Genomic DNA, 23,713 nt, shown 5'->3' on the forward strand with positions numbered 1-23,713 from the left:
GCTTTTTCATTAGACATTAAATTTCTTGTGATCTACTCTATTTATATGAACCTCTTGAATGAAAATTGGGAAGTCGTGATCTATCATATATGTAAGAAACAAAACATGGCAGCTGATTATTTGGTTTGGGTAGTACTAAAGTACCAACGATGATACAGAACTACCTGGACCCCTCCAACAAGCATAAATTATATCATTGAAGAAAACAAAATGAGAATAAATTATTTAAGAAGAATTATAGTACTTTAATTTTTCAACGACGGATAACTTCTCTCTTATAACAAAATATATATTTATATTTCTATACTATATCATTATGTAATAATCTCATTTTAACAACTATTTCTAAATTGAAAATAATAATAATTCATGCAACGCGTGTGTATCTCTTAGTAGTATGTATTAAAGCGGAGAAATGTTCTTTCATTAACACGATGATTAAAATACTTGAACAAGTATTAGATGCTTTATTAAACCTATATATATATATATATATATATATATATATATATATATATATATATATATATATATTCCTTCACATAATCGATTTTTAAATTTATTCCCATCCCCCAACAGCCAAAGCCTCCTATAAAAGAGCCACCTCCCACTCTCTTAAAACTTCCACCCACAATCACTATTTCCTCTCCTCTTCGGTTTCAACGAAGGAACCCGCCATCGCCGCCGCTATACACGCAAAAGATGAGGCCAGGGGCTTCATATTACGCGAGATTTGAAGATACACACCGCCAGCCCCATTTTCTAGATTCTTGCTTCCTTTGCCGCAAACCACTCAGCCAGAAAAGTGACATCTACATGTACAGGTCAGTTACCCAAATCTTTGTTCAGGTAGATTGTCATGATGATAATCGCAATCTTTACTTGATCAATGCAGTTTTTTTCCCAACGAATAAAGATATTTTGTTTTGTTGGGTTTGAACTTTGAATTGATTAATTATGCGATTTGCTACAGAGGGAACACACCGTTTTGCAGCCAAGAATGCAGGCAGGAACAGATCGAGACAGACGAAGCCAGTGAAAAAAGATTGAAGCTCTCTTCTTCTAAGAGATCATCAAATACTGTGAGACAGAACACCGAATCTGAAAAAGAATCTGTACAGTCAAACACTGTTGCTGTCTCCTAAGTCCTTAGAAATCGTAAGCGAGTTTACGTAGGAAAATAGAAGGAAAAGAGGGATAATGATCGGGCCCGGATTCATAGAAACCGTTGAGGGTTCTTGAGATTTGAGATCTTGGGTCTGATCAGTGGCGTAGGATAGTTGAATCCATAAAAAGTTTTGATCTTTTTAGGTTTGTTTTTCTTGATCTCTTTCTTTTTGTAACTAGAAGAAATAGTATATGTGATGGGGTTGGTTAGAATTTCTTCTCAGAGTTCAGTATATTTGTTTGTTTTCCTCACATCATAATCTAAAGCATATGATAAAACTTATTCAGTTATTCTTTATAAAAAAAAAAAAGCTTAAAATCAATCTTTTAAAGATCAATATTTGAAGAAATTATGCTCTCACGTTGCGTTTGGTTGATGTGATAAGGTGTGTTTATTTTTTTAACTCACCTTATCTCTCGTTTGGTATGCGTGATTATTTTAACCAAGTAAATACTTCTTATGAATGATTAGGTTATATTAGGTGGGTTAAAATAATACCTCCTCACCCCCTAGAATTTTTTATCCAAATCTTAATCCTTCCTATTTTTTCAATTTTACCCTTCTCCTATATCCAAACTCACCACCACTTCCCGTCACGACCGTCGCCACCGACCACCAACCGCCGCCGTCACCGCCGGCCGACAGCCGCTGAGAACCAGCCGACGCCGAACCACCGACCGTCGCCGTCGACCGATAACTTCCGGCTGGTCGGTAGCCGTCGACGCCGCTGATAGCCGGCCGCACCGACGTTGCTGAAACGTCGCCGCCGCCGTCGGAGTGAAAGAAGAAAAGAAGAAAGGACAATTTTGTCCTTTCATAAAAAAATTCAAAATTATCCTACACTTAAAAATCTTACCAAACATAACACCATATATTACATTTCTACGACAATCATTTTCTTTATCATTTATTTACTAATCATTAATTTATTTTATCCTCCAAACCAAGAGTAGGTCTCATGTGAGACCGTCTCACGGATCATAATCTGTGAGACGGGTCAACCCTATTCATATTCACGATAAAAAGTAATACTCTTAGCATAAAAAGTAATACTTTTTCATGGGTGATCCAAATAAGAGATCCGTCTCACAGATACGACCCGTGAGACCGTCTCACACAAGTTTTTGTCCCAAACCAAACGTAGCCTCAGTGTACGGATTGGGTAGATAGCATCCCATCAATGTTTTTTTTGGTGAGTTTGTCTCGCATATGACAAAAACATGTGTGAGACAATTTTACGGATCGTATTTTGTAAGACGGTTCTCTTATTTGGATCATCTATGAAAAATTATTACTTTTTATGCTAAAGTATTGGTTTTTATGGTGAATATCGATAGGGTTGATCCGTCTCATTTACAAGAGACCTACTCCTCACATATATGCTCAGTATTAACTTGTTTTGCATATTATTGTGTTCGGGAGAGTTTATTCTGTGCCAAAAAGTAGAACATGCTGGTTATGTATATATATGTTATGAAAACATGTGAAACGAAATAAATGGTCTTGACCAGTTTTAAGTTTTCACGGAGAAATCACCATCGTTTGTCTATAATTCAGCTCGTACTAATTAAAAATCGGTGCCCAATATTCAACATTGTACATACTCGTTTAAATGTTCCATGTCAAACTTATTAATTTACAACTAATTTTCACGTGGTGAGCATTTAAACATTTATAAAAAAAATTAAATGTCGAATTCTACATATGTTATATTATTTAATTATATATTATGAATCTCAAAGTAAGAAATATGGCACTATTTTAAAGTCAATATTTCATTTCAATGAATTAAATAAAATCCGACTAAAATACTCCTTAAAACCAAATAATATACATGTGTGTGTATCCTAATCGTAAAAGAGAAAACAATAAAAATGGGAATTTTAATAATAATAATAATAAAATAATAATAATAAATGGGTATTGAAAAGCTTCTAGAAAGGTGATGACGGGCCCAAACTTTTCAAACTCCCAGCTTCTGTTATTCTATCACTCCAAATAGTCTTTTACTTGATGAATGAATATATTCAACAAATATTAACAGTAGAGTAAGGTTTTTTGTGAGACGATCTCGTGAATTTTTATCTATAAGATGGGTAAATCCTACCGATATTCACAATAAAAAATAATACTCTTAGCTTAAAAAATATTATTTTTTCATGGATGACCCAAATAAGATATATGTCTCACACAATACGACTTGTAAGATCGTCTAACAATAGTTTTTTTCATAATATTATTATTATTATTATTATTATTTTGGCGCTTGTACAATAAAATTATTGAAGGTAGCCAACCGGAACCAGAACAGCCTTATTGGGCTTGGACTCACTTTCAAAACGAGACAAGTTGTTCCTACGATTAGCCCAAGTCCAGAATAGGAGGGGCCCGTAAGATGAACATCTCCGAGGAGTAAAATATCTAGAAATCATAAGAAAGAGACTTTCATATTTAACGTTTTTATTTATATATATATATATTAATAAAATAAGTGTTTTAATAAGGGAACTGATTACTGAAATTAATTCTACTTTTAAAATGATCAACTTTGCTTTAATTGTTTACAAGAAAACAAACAGCTACAGAAATCGCTGCACAAGCAAAGTTCTGAAAACTCAAATCTTCACAAAAAGTGATGGTCCTTTTATACAACTACTACAATAAACCAAGAAAACTCCGTATCTACGCCATTTTACTCCGCTGCATCATCATAAATCTCCCACCACCTCCTCCACCGACATATTCACTCAAATTAGCCAAATGGGCAAGTCTCCGCTTAGCGGATTCCGCCGCCCCCATGGCTATTTCGGGCTTTTCTTCCATCGTTTCGCTTTCTAAATACTGGGTAGGAGGACTTTCTTCCACTGAAATCTGCAGTATTTTCTTTACATTTTCCACCACCTCGCTCATCTTCGGCCTGTCCTTGGCGTTTTTCACCAGACAAATATCGGCTAACTTTGCGGCGGAACGAGCTGCGGTTAGGGAGTATTGGTTCTCAAGTCTTGGGTCCATTATCATGCCAAATTTCCGACCATCTGCTGGATGCTGTTTGACCCAGTCCAACAGTTTTTGCTCGGATTTGGGGCGTCCCCTTTCTAGAGACCGTCTGCCTGTTAGGATCTCGTACAATACGACGCCAAAACTCCAGACATCGCTCTTGGTAGTAAGATGGCCGGTTTGTATGTAGTCCGGGGCAGCATATCCATGCGTTCCAACGACCTACACAGAGTTTAGGTTCTAAAGATAGTTGATGAATGTATTATGTTGCATACAATTATATCCATGCAAATGAGACTGCATGCAGATGGGCTTGACTAGAACCAACTTCGCTTCTACTTTCACTTAAAAGAAATGAGATAGCCTAAAAGTACATGAATAGGACAATAAAATCATTCACAATCTCTTACAAGCTGACCAAGAACAAGGTAAAAGACATCACAAATTTGTTGAGTTTGGGTGATCAAAGATGTATTCCGAGGGCAAGAGTTTAATATTTTCAAGATGGTACACTTAAAATTTAAGAATCTATCCTTTTTAAGGGGGAGACTGCCCTTGCTTGTCTCTGCGGGATTCACCTATAGTGTCTTTAAAGAGAAGGGCTTGCTCCAAATCTTACTAACAAGAGACAATATGAGAAGTTTTTCACACTTCGCATAAAAAGTGTAAATGCCAATTTTACCAGATCAGGGAACATACCGCAGTTGAAACATGAGTCCGACCAGCAGTTGGACCCTCCCTGGCAAGCCCGAAATCCGAAAGTTTTGGATGGAAATCTCCATCCAATAGCACATTTGATGCCTTGAAATCTCGATAAATAACCTAACCATTGGGATAAATAAAAATAATTTACATGGGATCTGGTCAAATTATTGAAGTAGAGCTCATAAATTCGAGATAACAGTTCGCTGTAATTTGATGCATTTCATTCATCAGGGTGGTAACAAGTTGTGTCTGGTGCAAGTACTGTTATACTCTTGGATGCTGACTCACAATTCGACAACACATACATCAAGCAGCATAACTAAAAACATGCCTCAGGTCTTTGTAAAATTGTTGACATTATGACAGGACGATTACATTAAAAATAAAATTTAATAGATGAACCAATTGCCCTTGAGTATCTCTTGTCAAGCACTTGCATTTGAGCTTGAGCAGAGTTTTTACCGAGGCACTGAGCCAATTGCCTTGAAAAATCAAATTATGGCAACAATGAAAACTCCATATTAACTCCAATCGAATGCCAATCTTGACTATATTAAAACAATGTGCTCCATATACTTTGTCACCCGTTCGGGCCCATAGTGACAAAAGTAAAGCCAATTGGTTATCAAGAAAAGAAGTTCCACAGGGCAAACACTGTCAGCAAGACATTTAGGGGGGAAAACGGTCCACCACTAGCAAAAAAACAGTAGAAACATAACAATGGCCAAGCCCGTGATGTTAAAACCTGGATTTCTAATTCTTCGTGCAAATAAGCCAATCCCTGAGCTGCACCAAGAACAATTTGCATTCTTTGATCCCAAGAAAGGGATGGATAAGCCTGGCTAAATAAGTGATCTTCCAGGCTCTTGTTAGGCATGTATTCGTACACAAGTAGCCTTTGAATACCTCTTTCTCCATCCACAGCACAGTAACCGATAAGTTTTACAAGATTTGGGTGATCTACAACACCAAGTAACTGCACTTCTGCTACCCATTGTTTATGACCCTGAACAGTTCGAGGCACTAAAATGATTCATTTTTCGATATAATATATAACAGCTGACTCACAAAACACTTCATAAACTGGAAGTTGGCGGCAACACAATTTTTAGCATGAATTTCTGAGCAAGATATCGAACATCAAGTCATCCACGATGGATTCACGGTCCCACATAAACTTACACCACATATTTTGATAGTTTTTCATTTTTTTGTTTTTTTTAATCTTTTTGAGGACTCCGGTTTTTTTAATTCTTTTGAGGACTTACGGTAGTTATGAAATAAATTCTGTAACTCCAAGTGTTTCAGGCCCGAAGGCGGACCGAAATGAAAAAAATTAATTTTTCATGTGTAATTTTTATGAAACTCCAAGCTTTGATCCGTTCAAAGCTCACTAAGCCGCACACTTGTCTGAAATTCCTATGCTTGCCACTGTCCTTCCATGCTTTAATGTAACTCTCACGTTTAGTTTGCAATAGCCACTTTTGTAAATCAATCCACATTGAATTGTTTGATGCATGGAGGACCGAATAATCACATAAACCAAAACAAGAAAAAAAAACTTTTCAAATTAAAGAAATCATCCGAAACCAAACCACTTCACAAAACATAATCTGGTTCGATCACAAAAAGGGTCTGCAGATTGCTAGCAGAAAAAGAAAGAGAATAAAGTTCTCTAATCCAACACATATCAAAGCAATAATCTTGAAGCATTATCGAACAAACAGAGACTTTAATTTGATCTCAGCAACCGCTGGCTAACCACACATGAGATCAAGAAGCATACCTGATAGCCATCTTTATTGAGTTTTTTAATGGCGACCACGAAAGGGTCGCCATTTCCGTCGGCAGGCTTGATGCTTGCCTTATAAACACATCCAAAACCACCTTCACCTATCTTAAGTAATCTGTTAAAATTATTAGTAGCCTGCTTTAGCTCAGAAAACTTAAAAACCCTTAAATGACGAGCTTTTTCTTCATATAATTCAGGTATGCTTCGAGGTGAAGGGGCTGAGCACGACGATTTTGTTACCCTCTCACTTTGTGAGATATCAGAATTGTTCTGATTTTTCAGAACTGGGGCTGAGTTTTGTCTCCTGCTTCTTGTTTTCTCCTTGAAAGGATAGAAACACTTCATTATCTTCTGCTTTTTTCCTTTAAATTGAAAGGGGCTTTTCAAGATTCAGTTTTGAACACTGGACTGCCATGGAAACCTGCAAAAATTCAAAGTAACCAAAAGAAAAATAAAAATCGAAATTCAAGGAAATCCTAACACACGCACACAAAAGAATTAGTCAGGTGGATTCAAGACAAATTAAAGAGTGGCAAGTATATTAAAATTTACCTCTCAAAAAAGTAATTTAAAGAAAATACGAAAGACAATTAATATCACCAACCCAAAGGCATAGCATGATCAGTTCAGATTCTGCTTCTTTAAAAAAAAAACAGAAAATTAGGGCAAAGGCCAAAGAAGAAAGTTATTACCATTTTAAAAACAAAAGGCATCACATATCGGAAAGCGAACTAGCAATTTCATGAAGAGCCAACATTACCCCCGGCTGGAAAACATCAAGAAAATGGATAAAAACGAGATAGCCCAGATGAAATCTTCAAGAGAGAAAACTTTCAATGATGCTTGCGTGTGTGTGTTCGTGTGTGTAATTGGGGACTATCCATTAATCATCAATAACTGAGAATTTAATGCACAGCGCAGTTAGGTGAGGCAAAAATAATATGATCAATAAATGCTTGTGTGTGTCATATGTATATATATATAGATGAATGGATGGCGACTATCTGTATATCTATTCTTCCAGGATTTGTTCAACCCTTTGGACTATCTTTTGCGAAAATTCCAACTTCCTACGCGGTCAAAGTGAGATGAAAAATAATCTCTCTCTTAACAAACTTTCCTCCTTCCCTTTTTCTTGCTTCACTGAATAAGGTTGGTTGCTCTCCTAAATATTTTGGCCAATGGGTTCCCTTGTTTCCTGTGATATGCAAAGAAAAGCTCACAAAACTCGCATTAACTAATAAGCTAAAAATTATTTTCTTTTATGTAATATGTGCAGTGATTGACCAAACATAAAAACTCATGCTTCAATTTAAGCTAAATTGAAAAAAAATATTCTATTTAAGCTGTTCATAAAAAAATATTATTTTTATTATAAATATAAACAAGAATATTACAAATAAAAATATGTCGAAAGCAGAGTAGAAAACATTTCCGTTATATTATTTGATAATATTTTTTAAAAAAACTGATTGCTTAAAGATGATTGGACCATGAGTTGGTAGTATAGTACCTGTCGTTCACGAGATATATTGAAATGGGATTTATTATAAAAAAAAAGACAAAGAAATGGGATTTGAGTTGACCTGTGGGACTCTCATTTCATCAATTAAAAGATAAAAAAATAGCCAATTTTGAAATTTCGAATAAAGGTTCTACATCGTCGTACGCATGAAGATATCTAGAATATTTTGAACAGATGCACTTTGTCTTAAGAGGAGGAATGAAGAGATGAAATGGGCATCATCATCAAGAAGAATGTCATGTTTTAAAGTTTAATTTGAGAAAAATGTATGCAGAAATTAAATAATCTAAGAGACAAATTTCTTGATAATGAGTTTGAATCGTTTTTAAAATTGAAATCTTACCCGAGTTTTTGTAAATTTTGAAATGTGCAGAACGAAATTAATGTCATTCTTTTTTGTTTTAAACAATACACAATACTAAAATATATTTTTATAATATTTGTTTTGAAATAAAAATACAATATATTTATAATTTTATAAATATGACATCAACTTTAGTAATTCTATTTACTTCAAACTTACTAATATAATATAATATAATATAATATTACATGATTGTTGACAACGACGAGTCTCCTCTTTCAAGGGGTTTATTGTCTCCAATTTAATTATATTTTTGGTAAATTAAAAACAAATGCTAAAAGAAGATGAATATCGAAATCGAGGCATCTTTAAAAAATTTAAAGAAATTAAATCTCGATACCTAACATTTTCGGAAAGACTTAATATTTTAAAATTTGGACAGGTCTTTGCAAGATGTGATGGATTTAAATGAAATTAAATTTAAATAAAGTTAAATAGATGAAATTATGGGTAAGTAAATGGAAGACGAAGACTATGACATAACTCCAAAAGTCCATTTTTCGATATTATTTATTTCAATTCTTCGAATAGCTACCAAAGACAATGTCAGACACGTCAATTAATATTTATACGCATTAACTTATTTACTTTATTGTTATTTATGTAATTTTCAGATCTCGTCTCATTATGTAATTTTTTCACATTTCATCTCAAATCAATATCTAATATATCATTCTTAATCATTTTTATCCAAATTTTCGATGCCATATCGCTTTTCTACTTCTTCCATTTTAAAAAAATAATTTATCTTGTCCAATTATATTAATTTATTAAATTTATGTATTCATCAGTATTCGTCTCATCCACGAACCAAGTGGTGTATTAAATTACTAAATTAATAGAAATCTTTTCTTATCTTGAGGTTAAAAAGTGTCTGCCATAAATCTTTGCCTTGTTCGGCGGGCTTTTGTTAAGTTAAAAGGCTGCTAGTTTGACACCTATTGGGCCTATATTTTCGGGCCTCAAAAATAATCCCAATTTTTTTTGTAAAATATGATCGTAAAATCATTTTGACAAAACCACGAAGCCCCCTATTTTTCTGACTGATTGGGCCTGTATGTATGGGCTTAATTTGACAAACCCATTGTCCATCTCTCTCGATCTAGGGCTGTCACACAGCTTCACTGGGGCCCGGCCAATATATAACTACAAGACTAAGTACGCCTGAGCTCTCTCTCCTTCGATTCGCGTCTCCTCTGTCACCGATCTTCGATGGTAATCTTTCCTACGAACCTCTAATCTATATCATATGCGTATAAATTTCTGATTAATGGTTTTAAATTTTGCTATTTTATGTTTAATGCTGCTGGTTTTAGTTATATTGTTTTTTCCCCATATCAGTGTCTGCTTCTTGAATTTTTTATTTTGTTTTTTCAGTGATTCCTTCTTGTTCGGTTTGTTCAATTCTTGGTTGTGTAGATTGATGTATTTAAGTTTATTCAATCTCAATTAGACATATCGAAAGTCGGTGCACTAGTTTTTACTTTCGTTTAGATTTGGAGTATTAGATATAGTTCACGGTATGTAACATGCAATTTTTCTGTATATTCGTCTGCTGTATAATTTTTAATGGTGGTTGGAGGGCAATCGTGCCAAAAAAAAATTGTGAGGTAGTGAATTTCATCATGGTTAATTTCACTCTGAATCTATGTAGGCTTCAATGTGAAGCATTGGCCTCACGTTTTTGTAGCTTAGTGTTCTTGTGAAATGGTGAATTTCAGCTCATTTGCTTTATCCGAGGTTGCTTGAGTTTAATGCATGTTGGACGGATCAACGTTGTCTATTTTGTTTTTATATTATGGTTCTTTATTTTTTCAGGCAAAAAGAACCAAGAAGGTTGGAATTGTCGGAAAATATGGTATGTTGTACTGTGCCAATTGCAGGACCTATGGAGATGACTTTTTTTCTCCGTTTATTTACTAGCATTGTTGATAATATTGACTAGCTTATTTTGATTGGGTGTGAGACTAATGAAACATTCCTGATTTTTGAATGCTTTTGAAGTAAGTTTGCTACTTTTTTTTTTCTTTCTGGGAAGCGAATTTTGATAACATGTTAGTATGTTACATGAATCTCATATTCCGTGTTCTAATTCAAATCACAATAATTGATTCTATAGACTGCTGTTTGTCTGGTGTACCTGTAGGTTACTTTGCAATTGAACTCAACATTTGCTTCCTATGCCACGCTGGCTGTGATTGATTAGAGTATCTTCTGACATTTCAGGCACCCGTTATGGTGCTAGTTTGAGAAAGCAGATTAAGAAGATGGAAGTTAGCCAGCATAGCAAGTACTTCTGTGAATTCTGTGGCAAGGTACGTGTTGGATGTTTATGGCATCTGCCAAAATTATAGTTCGAACAACGCACTTTGGTCTATCGTGCATGTTTCTGAATATATTGTTTGTTTGAATCGGTTGTTTCTGGCTACAATGTTGCTACTACAGTATGCAGTGAAGAGGAAAGCTGTTGGCATTTGGGGCTGCAAGGACTGTGGCAAGGTGAAAGCCGGCGGTGCTTATACATTGAAGTAAGAACCTTGCACAAATGCAATTTCTGCCTGTAGTCAACATGTATGCCTCGTAAACTTAAATACCCAACTCGCATTTATCTTTGTTGCAGCACTGCAAGTGCCGTGACGGTTAGGAGCACCATCCGAAGGTTGAGGGAGCAGACCGAGAGTTAAATTTTTTTGTTTAAATTCTTGTTATTATTGAAAGTTTTCATGTTGAATTGAATGTTACTTTAGACTTCCATGGTTGAGCATATTTGCAACTATGCTTTCCGAGCAACCTTCAATGCTCTCTGCTGTTGCTCTAATATTTTGCACTTGAATTCATTTGTATTGCTCTTCAAGATACTTCTTTTCAAGGGTTGATAATTACAATCTATTTTTTGTTATTTACACTCCAGTTGTGAATAAATTTGACACATAAAGTGGAGTGTAGATAACACAAAATAGAGCGTAAATATTTATGTGTCCCTATTCGTATTTAATATGTACTAATGATTTGCAATTCATCTATTCATTTCATAGTTAAAACCTAACGAGTTGCACTATCAAATAGTGAAATATTTGAGCTTATTTGTTGAATTAATGTAATTCTATGCAAAATAAAACTAACCAAACTGATTTCACTTGTGCAATGACCAAACAGAAGGGTAAAAACCATAATGAATCGATGAAAAAGATGACATGTTTACGGGGTTGTGTTATGATCACTCCAAAATTTTTCAAAGGTGAAACACATGGTGATTTTGTATAATGCTATATTCAATCGACGATAAAAATAAAGTTAGAAGGTCTCTTTATTATTATTATCTCATTAATGTGTGTATAGTGCATATAAAATAAGGTTTTAGAAAAGAAACAAATAACAGATACGTAAAGGTGAAAATACATCTGGTTCCGAGATAATTATAAGTAGCAAAAAAATCTCTTAGAAAATAAACACAAAAGCCTTATAATAGTTTTAACATTTTTTTCAACAATGTCATATTTCCCCATAATATGTGATTTCGTTTAACTCTTTTATGAAGCACACGTTATTTTTAATGAGTCGATCGCACATTAGTTTTTAACTTGATACAATTGTAGAACTTGGTATTTTTAATCTATGGAGAAAAAAATAATCTTTAATTTTAGTAAGTTGTAGATATAGTGTTAAGAGTTAGCAGGGAGTCGAAAGATCATGAAAAGTTGGACAGAAGCTGGACCGCTTCTCGAAAAAGAAACGACCGCTCGGCTAGCACTTGAACAAGACATGATGTTGGAAGCAGAAGAATCAAAATTGAAAGGGCCAACGCTGCCGATGATTTTCTCACAGATTTTGTGTGGGTGTTTCTTGATATTTGGCTGGCCTTTAGATTCCTTCTCGTGGAAGTACACAAGGCTACGATCGAAGCTCTAAAAACAAGGGATCAGAGGGCCTTTGCCTTCACTTTTATATGGAAACATAGCTGAAATGAAGAAGATTAATAAACGAGTTCAGGAAAATCTGGTTACGAAATCAGCAGATTCTGGCAAGAAGCTTCATTCATGGCCATCCACTGCTCTCCCACATCTCACGCAGTGGAGAGATGAATATTGTATGTTGTGAATTTTTAGCATTCCTCAAGTTGGTTTTTGAAGCTGAGAAATAGATACTTGGAGGCAGTGATGCATAAACCCCAAGTATGATTACAGGACCTATTTTGTGTATGCCACGGGGAATATACAGATATTGTGCTTCAAACATCCAGATTCGATCAAGGAAATAAGCCCTCATTTAACCTTGGGAAGCCTACATACTTTTCAGGGATCGGGGTCCTTTGCGCGGTCGAGGCATCTTAACATCGAACGGTCCCTATTGGGCTCACCAAAGGAAGATCATCGCTCCTGAATTCTATCTTGATAAAGTTAAGGTATGTGGTGTACTTCTCAATTCTCATTCAACAAGTGACTACATGAACTTAGACAAGCCAGTATTACTCATGTACAGTCTTAGTATTTAAATAATTATGTAGTTAAGCTGTTTGGTTATCGGGACATGTGTCTTCAAATCCAACAATATGATTACTATAAGATGTTAAAAACGCCATTCGTTTCTTTCTTCTCCTGAAACATTTAATATAATTTTTGCAGGGCATGGTGAACATGATGGCTGAATCAACCTCGATGTGTTAGAAAGCTGGGAGACCAAAACTGGAGACTTGGTAGGAAAACTGGAGATCAAGGTAGACGAGGATTTGCGCAAGTTGTCTACAGATATAATTTCGAGAGCTTGCTTTGGCAGCAGCTATGGGAAAGGGGAAAAGGTATTCTCTACACTTCATGCCCTTCAGAGAATCATATCGATACGGTTTTTCAGAGTTCAAGGATTAAGGCACCAAATTTTGAATTGAGTTCACTTCAAGTACAATCGATGACAGCAGAGGAAAATAAGTAATGAGTAATGTCGATTCACCCTCTTTCTTTTGTATTTATGTATGGTTATCTCTCTTTTTTGTCTTTCTGGACAAAACAACCCAAAAATGGCTATACGGCTCAGATCCCCTTGAGTTAGCAAATCAATGACTCAGCCAACTTTAGTTGACTCCCCCTGAATTCTACCGTTAAGCCTCCCCTGAAAACAAACACAGTTAAAACAAATGTTGTATGTTAGATGTTGCAACATTCAGATCATAACATCGAAACATTTCATTAATCAGGAGAAACTAAGATCAGAGAAACTAAAAACAACTAAAGTATTAAAACCATCAAGAGAGAAAAATGAAAGAAAACTCAAAAGCTCATTATCCTTCATTACTGCCAGCATCATCATCATCAGCCATTTTTGCTCTACTGGTTCAGCTGTATCTACTCCCCTTTTTTGTCCAGAATGGACACCAACATCCAGCAGAAGCTCATAATCAGCCACTTGATTTTCATAATGTTCAATGGTCTTCTTGGCATTTTCAATCTGTTGTCGACCATAGGCAATCTGAGCTTGAATGTAGGAGATAGACATTGTTACTTAACCACTAGGAGGGACACCTGTAGGAGGCGGTTTAGCAGTCTCAGACACAGGCTCAGATGTTGTATCATCAGTGTTGCCAACATCCAGAGCAACACTAGAATTCAGCGAAGGCAGATCGATCTTTCTGTTGCCTTTGAAATAAGCAGGAGAAATATTCAGAGGATCTCCGACATGACATTGATCTTCATCAATATCCCCAATGAAACCTTGAGATTCCAAGATTCCATAAATCAGTGAAGGGTAAGACAGCTTGGTTTTCTTGAAGTCTCCTTCAGCATATTGCAATGCTGTCTTGAACACCAGCTTCCCAAAGTTAAAGGCACTTCCAGTACCAATAGAAAACAACACCAGGGCCTGAGATCTAGTCACAGTAGTAGAATTGGTTGACGGTGTCCAATTCCAAATTGAGGTCTTGTGCCGCACAGAGAAAAAAGAAGTGAGATTGGCAGCACTCAACTTCTTGGGATGGTCAGGGAACACTTTGATAAGGCCTCCAGTGAGCACAGAGATAATTTGCGCAGAAAAAAATGAATAGTGAGGGCAGGAGAAATTTTAGAATGTGAGGGAAAATAATAAACGGTAAAGTTATTCATCATCCATTCCTAATTATTTAAGCGCACCTGATGTGGAGGAAGTTGAAGAGAACCTGATGCTCACTGGAGGCCTTATCAAAGTGTTCCCTGACCATCCCAAGAAGTTGAGTGCTGCCAATCTCACTTCTTTTTTCTCTGTGCGGCACAAGACCTCAATTTGGAATTGGACACCGTCAACCAATTCTACTACTGTGACTAGATCTCAGGCCCTGGTGTTGTTTTCTATTGGTACTGGAAGTGCCTTTAACTTTGGGAAGCTGGTGTTCAAGACAGCATTGCAATATGCTGAAGGAGACTTCAAGAAAACCAAGCTGTCTTACCCTTCACTGATTTATGGAATCTTGGAATCTCAAGGTTTCATTGGGGATATTGATGAAGATCAATGTCATGTCGGAGATCCTCTGAATATTTCTCCTGCTTATTTCAAAGGCAACAGAAAGATCGATCTGCCTTGGCTGAATTCTAGTGTTGCTCCGGATGTTGGCAACACTGTTGATACAACATCTGAGCATGTGCCTGAGACTGTTAAACCGCCTCCTACAGATGTCCCTCCTACTGGTTATATGTAACACTGTCTATCTCCTAAATTCAAGCTCAGATTGCCTATGGTCGACAACAGATTGAAAATGGTAAGAAGACCATTGAACATTATGAAATCAAGTGGCTGATTATGAGCTTCTGCTGGATTTTGGTGTCCATTCTGGACAAAAAGGGGGAGTAGATACAGCTGGAACCAGTGGAGCAAAAATGGTTGATGATGATGATGCTGGCAGTAATGAAGGATAATGAGATTTTGAGTTTTCTTTCATTTTTCTCTCTTGATGGTTTTAATACTTTAGTTGTTTTTATTTTCTCTGATCTTAGTTTCTCATGATTAATGAACTGTTTCGATGTTACGATCTAAATGTTGCAACATCTAACATACAACATTTGTTTTAACTGTGTTTGTTTTCAGGGGAGGCTTAACGGTAGAATTCAGGGGGAGTCAACTAAAGTTGGCTGAGTCACTGATTTGCTAACTCAGGGGGAGCTGAGCCGTATAACCATTTTTGGGTTGTTTTGTCCAGAAAGGCAAAAAGAAGGAGATTGAAAAGAATTTTATTCCTTGATATATTTTTCTTTTTAATATCTTTAATGTTTTGTCTTTCTAGACATGAGAATAATCTCGAATTAATGATATGATCTCGTGTAGATTTAATATTTGATATGAGACTATGATTGATATGACTCATAATATCTTTAAGTTATTATATCATAATATCTTTAAGAAATTATATTCTTGTTTTAAAAGAGTTTGTTTTCTAATGAAATTGTTTTCCATGTTTAATAGGACTCAAAAGAGAAGGGAAAGAATAAGATAGAGAGCATAAAAAATTTTGAGAGACGAATTTGTATAAAGAGTTTTTGAGATCGAAGCAATCTCGTGCCATGGTTAAAGTGTTGCTGTGAAGTGCTGACAACATCTGAAGACAACGTCTAATCACTGTTTTGATTAGTGTGTTGATTTTTGAAGACTTTTCACTTCTCAGTTGATGCATCCTCTGTATATTGGTTATACGGTTTGTTAGAGGTTTAAGATGCAATTGTTTTTTACTCGCCTTAATTAGGGAGTTGTTTTATTCTTTCACTAGTATTGGTTTTTGTAAACTTACAAGTTTTTCTAGTGAATTATTTTGTCCTGAGACACCGCGCAAGTATTTTATACTTGTGCATAATTTATATCTCGTCTCTCGTATTGTTATCATTCCAGTTGCGTGTTATGTGTTAAACTATAATTTCCGCTACATGTTTTCGTGGGTGTTACAACACCTACGCACAACACATGCATTCTGATACAAACAACACTCACCCTCATCAATTTACACTGTGGAAACGGAACTCTCAGTTTTCATGTATATTGAAAGGTAATCATGTATTCTCATACCTCTAAAGTTTATCATTTTTCGCCAACTTATCAAGATCTCCCCATTGCTCTCTCTATATGATTATAATTAGACAGAATACTTTATCAAGATTCAAGTGTTGCCATTACACAAAAATGATAAAACATATGTTGCACATTTCAAGATTTTCTTGAAGATCTTTCTATTTAAGCTGGATGTTTTGATTCTATCAGCGTGCTCAAGTCGAGGGGTTGGAATTGAAATCATACTAGTCAGTGTTCCTATATAAGAATTACAATGACAGTATATGTTCTTACTGTTCGAATTTTAATACAGATACCTTCCTAATAAACACAAGAAGAGAATATGGAGACTTGAGAATGAAATAGACGCAATGATACTTGAGGTTGTAAAAGAGCACGACTCAACGGCAGCAAGAAAGACCTCCTTCGCTTCGACTGATACTCAGCGAAGCTGAGAAATGTAGAGATGCCAATGGTGTGCCTACAGATGTGTCAAATGGACAAGCTTATCGTCGACAACTGCAATAAGGTATATTTGCTGGACACGAGACTACTGCTATCTCCTCGTCATGAAGCTTGATGTGCAGCTAACTTTTGGAACTTTATCATTTGTCGGTATATGTGATTTTTAGGCGTGTGTACCATGAAACCATTGCACAGACTCGTTGCACCATTGTGACATATGGTGGGCGAGAGACTCAAAGTCAAGAAAACGTGTCACCTTGAAACATTTTTTCCGTGTCAGATCCATAAGCAACAAGCACTGATTTTTTACTTTCCTATTCACTTGCAGCTAACCATGGTGATTCAAGAAACATTACGCCTATACCCCCCAGTAGCCTTGCAAGACATCAAATTCAAAGAAATTCATGTCCCAAAAGGCGTAATTGTTCAGATTCTGAATTCTGATACCTATACTTCACCAGCACCAAGATTTTTGGGGGATCAGACGCTCCTCGGTTCAAGCCAGATCGATTTGCCAAAGGGATCACCGGAGCCTGCAAGATTCCACTAGCTTATATGCCATTCGGAGTCGGGGCTCGTACGTGCTTTGACAGAACTTTGCAATGATGGAATTGAAGGTCATTTTGTCTCTCGTTCTTGCCAAGTTTAGCTTCTCTTTGGCCGCGACATACCGGCATTCGCCTGTGTTTAGATTGGTTATACTACCTGAATTTGGAGTCAGCATCACAGTTGAGAAACTCGAGACACTACCATCTCAAGGATTCCCTTTCATTATTTACGTTTGCAAATCTGAAACCTTGACTACTTGGTCTTCCATAACTCACATGAATTCTGAAGATTCAAATTCAAAAATCATTTCAAAATATTTTGAAAAACAAGACAAGACCACCGTAATTTTCCTACATTAAAAGTAAACCATAATGCCAACACAATAAAGCTCTAGGTGCCACTACAACTCGTACTTTGACTTCCTCAAAGTTCTTTACACGCAGTATTTCAATATAAAAGTATAATAAAGTAGGAGCATTCAATTATCATGTTAAAAAATTCAATATGTATATGATCTTCCAGAACATATAGCTTTCGTAGTTTAAAACATAATCTTTAAAACATAATCGGTCATCATCCGGTATTATTCATTTAAATTATACAATATCTCTTAACTCGATACAAGCATGTGTACGTGACCATTGAGTTTCTAGTTTACAATTGATGTACACTGAGTGCAATATCGACCATCACAATACACAAAACGAAAAGAAGAATGGTTTTGAGGGGATGATTGCCCCCAAATGAAATATATTTTTGAGTGTTCGGTTTTTTTTTTTTTTAGAAAAGGAATTTTTTCAAGTTCTTTTTGTCATGCAATCTTTCTCGTATTTCATTCGTCTCTATTATATAGTTCATATTTTTCTTTTCGATCGTCCAAAATATATAGTTCACTTTCGATATTTTATAAACAGTACTAATATACTCCTATTTAATGTCCATATTATATTCGATTTATTTTCTCGTAGAACAAAACTGAGCTAAGTGCGACTGCGAGGCACCAGGAAGCTCACTTTCTCCTCGAGTAGTTTCCTTTTCTTTCATTCTTTTAGTAATTCTTAACCAGTTAAAATTATCATGGCGAATTAGCATTCCTCTCTTTTTTCCCACTCACACAACTCAAAATAAAGCAACTTCCCGTCGAAAAGAAGTTCTCAAGAAAATCTTTATCTTGCTTTTTCTCCCTACTCTCATGCCCCCCACTCTTCTTTAAACCCCACAAAGTGTCATTTCAAATACTCATTGTTAATGCATGAGAAAGAAGATATTTTTCGCCTCGCTACATTCTCGAAAGGGTCCCTTCTGTTTCCCTTGATCCCCAAAATTTCTTCGAGAAAATATTACTGCAATAGTTGGGAGTATCGATTTTCTTGAATTTTTTCTGTTTCTTTTGGCATGAGTTTTTGATTTAAAAGAATGAGTACCAGCACTATTACGAATAGCAGTGTCAATTCAAATGCCACCGCAACCAAATTCATTAAATGTGTTACAGTTGGTGATGGTGCAGTTGGAAAGACATGTCTTCTGATATCTTACACCAGCAACACCTTTCCCACTGTAAGTTTATGCACACAACGCTCACAGACAGTGTATGTGTTACTGTTTCTTTCTTTGAGCTTGTTTTTTGAGCTTTATTCACTGTTATACTATGTTTTTTTTGGTGTGTGTGTGTGTGTGTTTTGACCATGATGCTGTATATGCTTGATTGATTCAGGATTATGTTCCAACTGTGTTTGATAACTTCAGTGCCAATGTCTCTGTGGATGGGCAAACTGTGAATCTTGGCCTGTGGGATACTGCTGGTAAAACAATCCCGTTCTTCATGTCTTTACTTTTCTTATTGCTGATTTTTTAAATATGGCCATCAAATTTCTTGCTTACTTTAAAAATCCATTTTATTTCTAGCATGAAGCTAGAGCTCTTCGTTTATTGTTGCTTGGGGTTACAATTAAGGCCTTAGAGTTGTTCATATGGTCATTTTATCATTTCTGATAAGTCTTTTTCTCATAAATTCGATTCTATCATCCGTTTGAAGTTAAATAAATGAATATACAATCCTATTATCTTTGTCAAAATATAAATATTTTTTTATTTTTTGCCCTTACCTTGTTTTTAGCTGACGATGCTTTAGAGTTCACAGCATAAAGAAAAGAATAAAAGCAATAGCTAGTTGGCGCGTGCAAGAATGATGTTTATGTGATCTTTTCTTTTATAGATTCTCAAATTTGAAACGACTTTTGGCAGGTCAAGAGGACTATAACAGATTAAGGCCCCTTAGCTACAGAGGAGCCGATGTCTTCCTGCTGGCCTTCTCACTTATAAGTAGGCCAAGCTTTGAGAACATTTCAAAGAAAGTAAATACCTTTTTCCTTGAACATTCGTGCTTAGTCAAGTGGTAGTCACTAAACTTTTCTTGATGCCGTGTATACTTATTTCTTCTTTTGCTTTTGTGCTACTTTTTACATTGGCGAAGTGGGTCCCCGAGCTAAGGCATTATGCTCCTTCAGTGCCCGTTGTTCTTGTGGGGACAAAACTAGGTAAGGATTCTTCATTCCTCATAAAAGAAAACTAGTTGCTTGGTTTTTTATCTTGGCATTTTGAATCATATTCCCACAATGTTTCTTATCTTAAAAACAGTTTCAAATTTTCTTTTCACTTGAGCGTATCAGTATCTTGAAATTCTAGAGAATCTCTGGGTACATATATTGGTGGAACAAAGGACAGGTTATGCATGTGAACTGGGTTTAATTTGCTATGTGAATCATGTTAATAGAAATATATACGAGTGCTGGTTAGGTAACCGAGATATATATACCCTTGCGTCTTTTGAATTAGTTCATTGAGTCAATTGAAGAAGAAATGGTGGAGAACATATCATTATCTTGTATGTTGTTTATGGAGCACGACGATCAAACTATGGCGCTTTCCTTGTTGTAAAGGTAAAAAAACTTGAAATTCATTGTTAACTTATATTGCAATGGTAGGCTAGAATATGACAATAAGCCACTATCCGGCCAATGAAAAGAGTTCGTTTTAAATTCCATTTGTATTTTAAGCTCGAATATTATAAGTAGCTCTCGAGGACTAGGCACTGTAATTTTTTTATCCTTATTCGAGATCCAACTCGTATCGACATCTCTTCGGCTCCATTTTCGATTATTGACACTAAATGTGATTGATGGAGCTCACGATATTCCAGATTTGAGAGAGGACAAGCAGTTCAAAAATGACTATCCGGGAGCATTCACTATTTCCACCCAACAGGTACATATGAGAACTCTACCTCAAGCTAAATTGTCATTATAAAATTTATCAATTTATCATAACTTTGTTGATTATTCGGGGGATTGAATATATGTTGTACTTGTGATATCTATAACTTAAGCTTGAACGAGCTCTTTCTGATGAGACATTTCAAGATTTAGATTAGTCCCTTGATAGTAAAATTTTGATATGAACTAGTAACTTATTATACCAACAAGGTTGATTATCTGGGATTTTAAATTTTGAATTTTCAGGGCGAAGAACTAAAGAAGCAAATAGGAGCAGTAGCGTACATCGAGTGCAGTGCCAAGACACAGCAGGTTTGTTCTATTCCCGATCTTTTCATGCATTTTCTTGAAGTTGTTTCGAGTGTCTCATCTGATTAGTTCGAGCGATTCTTGAAATACAGAATGTGAAGGCTGTGTTTGATGCAGCGATAAAGGTCGTTCTCCGGCCACCGAAGCTCAGGAAACAGACCAAATACTCAAAAGCATGCCGGATTTTTTGATCCGGATTCAGTCAAGAATGCTGATATTATAAATGTCTATTTTTCTCTCCGAGTTTATTTTCTCCTGGGAAAATATGTGATTTATCATGTATTTTTGGGTTTTGCATAATCCGCTGTTCTGATATCTTACAAGCCTTTCCATGTATGGGGTTTGATCTTTAAAATTTCTCCTCTATTTGGTTTAGAGTGAAATGGTCTTCAAAAATAATCCAGATTTCAATTAAAAAATATAAATATATTGGAATTATGAAAATGAAGTGTTTTATGTTTTTAATTAAGATAATTATTCATACTTCGAATCATAAAATTTGTAGAGATAAAAAGTTTGATAGTATTTGCTACAAAACAAATAAATTATCAAATTTTATTTGAAGTAATTACGTCCCATGGAACTTCAAATTTTCAAACTATCAAATTTTAGTTTTTACTCCTAAAAGAATAACATTTGTCACCATATCTATCAAAAGGAGAGAATCTTGCTGTTGGTGTGATGGTGAAGTGTTTTTCAAATTTTCATTAATTTATAACTTTGGTCATTTTCATTTTGACAAAAATTTGTGTGAGACAGTTTCACGGGTCATATTTGTAAGACAGATATCTTATTTGGGTCATTCAAGAAAAAGTGTTATATTTTATTCTAAGAGTTTTACTTTTTATTGTGAATATAGATAGGATTGACCCGTCTCACAGATTAGGATCCGTGAGACGGTTTCACACGAGACCCACTATTTCATTTTTCTTAATTCTCTCTTTTCAACCATTTTTCTTTCTAATTTTTCAACCAACCAATCAAACTATACTTAACGTAGTCATGAGTAGGTCTCTTGTGTGACGGTCACACGAATCTTTATCTGTGAGACGAGTCAACCTTATCGACATTCACAATAAAATGTAATACTCTTAACATAAAAAGTAATAATTTTTCATGGATGACACAAATAAGAGATCTGTCTCACAAACTACGACATGTGAAACCGTCTCACACAAGTTTTTGTCCGTAGAGTCATATATATTTATATAGCTGTGATATTTCCCTTTAATTAAAATTAAATTAATTCTATATAATTGAAAATTTTAATATAAATATTATGCTCACACAACGTGTGTGATAGCAATTAGTTTTAAATCTATACGATATTATTAAGTAGGAAAAAAATTAAAGTAAATGACTTTGTCGTCGTCGTGATTTTTTTAAAATATCAACAATACAACCTTAAAATTATAAAAGTATTATATTTTCATTTAATAAAACTATATTTTAGTAAATTTATGTGTTTGCTTATCAATGTCATCTCCACTTTCCAAAATATTTAAAACAACTAAAATATTTTCTTTAATCTTTATCGTGAATTTTTAAATGACTATATCATTCTTAATATTAAATTTAAGATAAAAATATCACATATATACATACATCGCGTGTAGAGATTACTACTTAATATTAATGATATATTTAGATAAATCCACAAGGATATCAATCTTCTTTATCTTATTCATATATAAAACCTCTAAAAATTAATAATGCTGAGACCACGAAATTTTATTAATATAGAGATATATTAATTAATCGATAAATGAATAATTTATTATTTTATATAGTATATTTTTTCAACAAATATAAATTTAATTACATAAAAAGTCATTGTGCGCGCTTAATCAATGTTGATGTCATATTTTTTGAATTAATATTTATAAAAAATTCGGACTACATATATATTTATAAAACTAAGTTAGTGATTCAATTCATTGTTTTCAAATAAAAGTAAGTGTATAAACAAAAACAACAATAAAATTATATTTTATTTCTTTTCAATATTTTCGCTACATGTTTCATAAAAAAACAAATAATAAAATAATATTTTACTAAGTTTTCTAGTTATATTTATAATTTTGGAAAAATATTAATTTATTATATTGACAGGATCATACTTTTAGATAAGAGTCTTCCAAAAAAAAAATATTACCTTATCAATGTATAAAAATTATTAATTTATCACATTGAACAAGTAGGGACTGAGAAAAAATATTATCTTAAAAAATTATTAATTTTGTTGAAAATAAATGATTTGAATATTGAAAAGTAATAGTTGAATATTTGAATGTTGAAAATAAGAGTTGTAAAGTTAGAAATTTGTGTGTGATGATGTAGGTAATGATGTATTTTATTTTTTGGATTATGTGTAATGAAACTCTATAAATAGATCTCTCATTTGTGAAGAAAATCACAATTGAGTAGAGAGAAAAATATTATAAAGTGTGTAGTTTGGTAAATTTTGAAAGTTTGAGATTTTTATTTTTTACCATAAATTTTTACTTTTTTACAACACGTTATCAGCACGAAGCTCTAAAAGTCCTACATACTTTTCCAAGCTCCAAACAGA

At 34.6% G+C, this 23,713-nt stretch overlaps 3 protein-coding genes and 1 pseudogene across 3 annotated transcripts; 3 read left to right on the forward strand and 1 right to left on the reverse strand.

Annotated features, from left to right (window-relative positions):
* Nucleotides 1-3,693: 3,693 nt before the first annotated feature.
* On the reverse strand, nt 3,694-7,861 carry LOC140826665 (probable serine/threonine-protein kinase PBL19). The gene is made up of 5 exons (XM_073189159.1): nt 7,355-7,861; nt 6,657-7,083; nt 5,616-5,876; nt 4,865-4,987; nt 3,694-4,387 (listed from the first exon to the last, which is right to left on the reverse strand). Exons 2-5 carry the CDS (start codon nt 7,005-7,007, stop codon nt 3,851-3,853), a joined length of 1,272 nt encoding a protein of 423 aa, XP_073045260.1. The 5' UTR covers nt 7,008-7,083; nt 7,355-7,861; the 3' UTR covers nt 3,694-3,850.
* A 1,786-nt stretch (nt 7,862-9,647) lies between these two features.
* LOC140828287 (large ribosomal subunit protein eL43) lies at nt 9,648-11,388 on the forward strand. The gene is made up of 5 exons (XM_073191274.1): nt 9,648-9,766; nt 10,370-10,409; nt 10,778-10,866; nt 10,997-11,079; nt 11,172-11,388. The coding sequence occupies exons 1-5, from the start codon at nt 9,764-9,766 to the stop codon at nt 11,233-11,235; spliced, it is 279 nt and encodes a 92-aa protein (XP_073047375.1). The 5' UTR covers nt 9,648-9,763; the 3' UTR covers nt 11,236-11,388.
* Nucleotides 11,389-12,214: 826 nt separating this feature from the next.
* Nucleotides 12,215-18,029, forward strand: LOC140826811 (cytochrome P450 714C1-like; annotated as a pseudogene).
* A 522-nt stretch (nt 18,030-18,551) lies between these two features.
* On the forward strand, nt 18,552-21,496 carry LOC140826666 (rac-like GTP-binding protein RAC2). The gene is made up of 7 exons (XM_073189160.1): nt 18,552-19,117; nt 19,275-19,362; nt 19,805-19,914; nt 20,034-20,097; nt 20,760-20,824; nt 21,079-21,144; nt 21,234-21,496. Exons 1-7 carry the CDS (start codon nt 18,977-18,979, stop codon nt 21,330-21,332), a joined length of 633 nt encoding a protein of 210 aa, XP_073045261.1. The 5' UTR covers nt 18,552-18,976; the 3' UTR covers nt 21,333-21,496.
* Nucleotides 21,497-23,713: the final 2,217 nt, after the last annotated feature.

The sequence above is a fragment of the Primulina eburnea genome, chromosome 3 (assembly GCF_022965805.1).
Source record: "Primulina eburnea isolate SZY01 chromosome 3, ASM2296580v1, whole genome shotgun sequence".
Taxonomy (NCBI): Eukaryota; Viridiplantae; Streptophyta; class Magnoliopsida; order Lamiales; family Gesneriaceae; genus Primulina; species Primulina eburnea.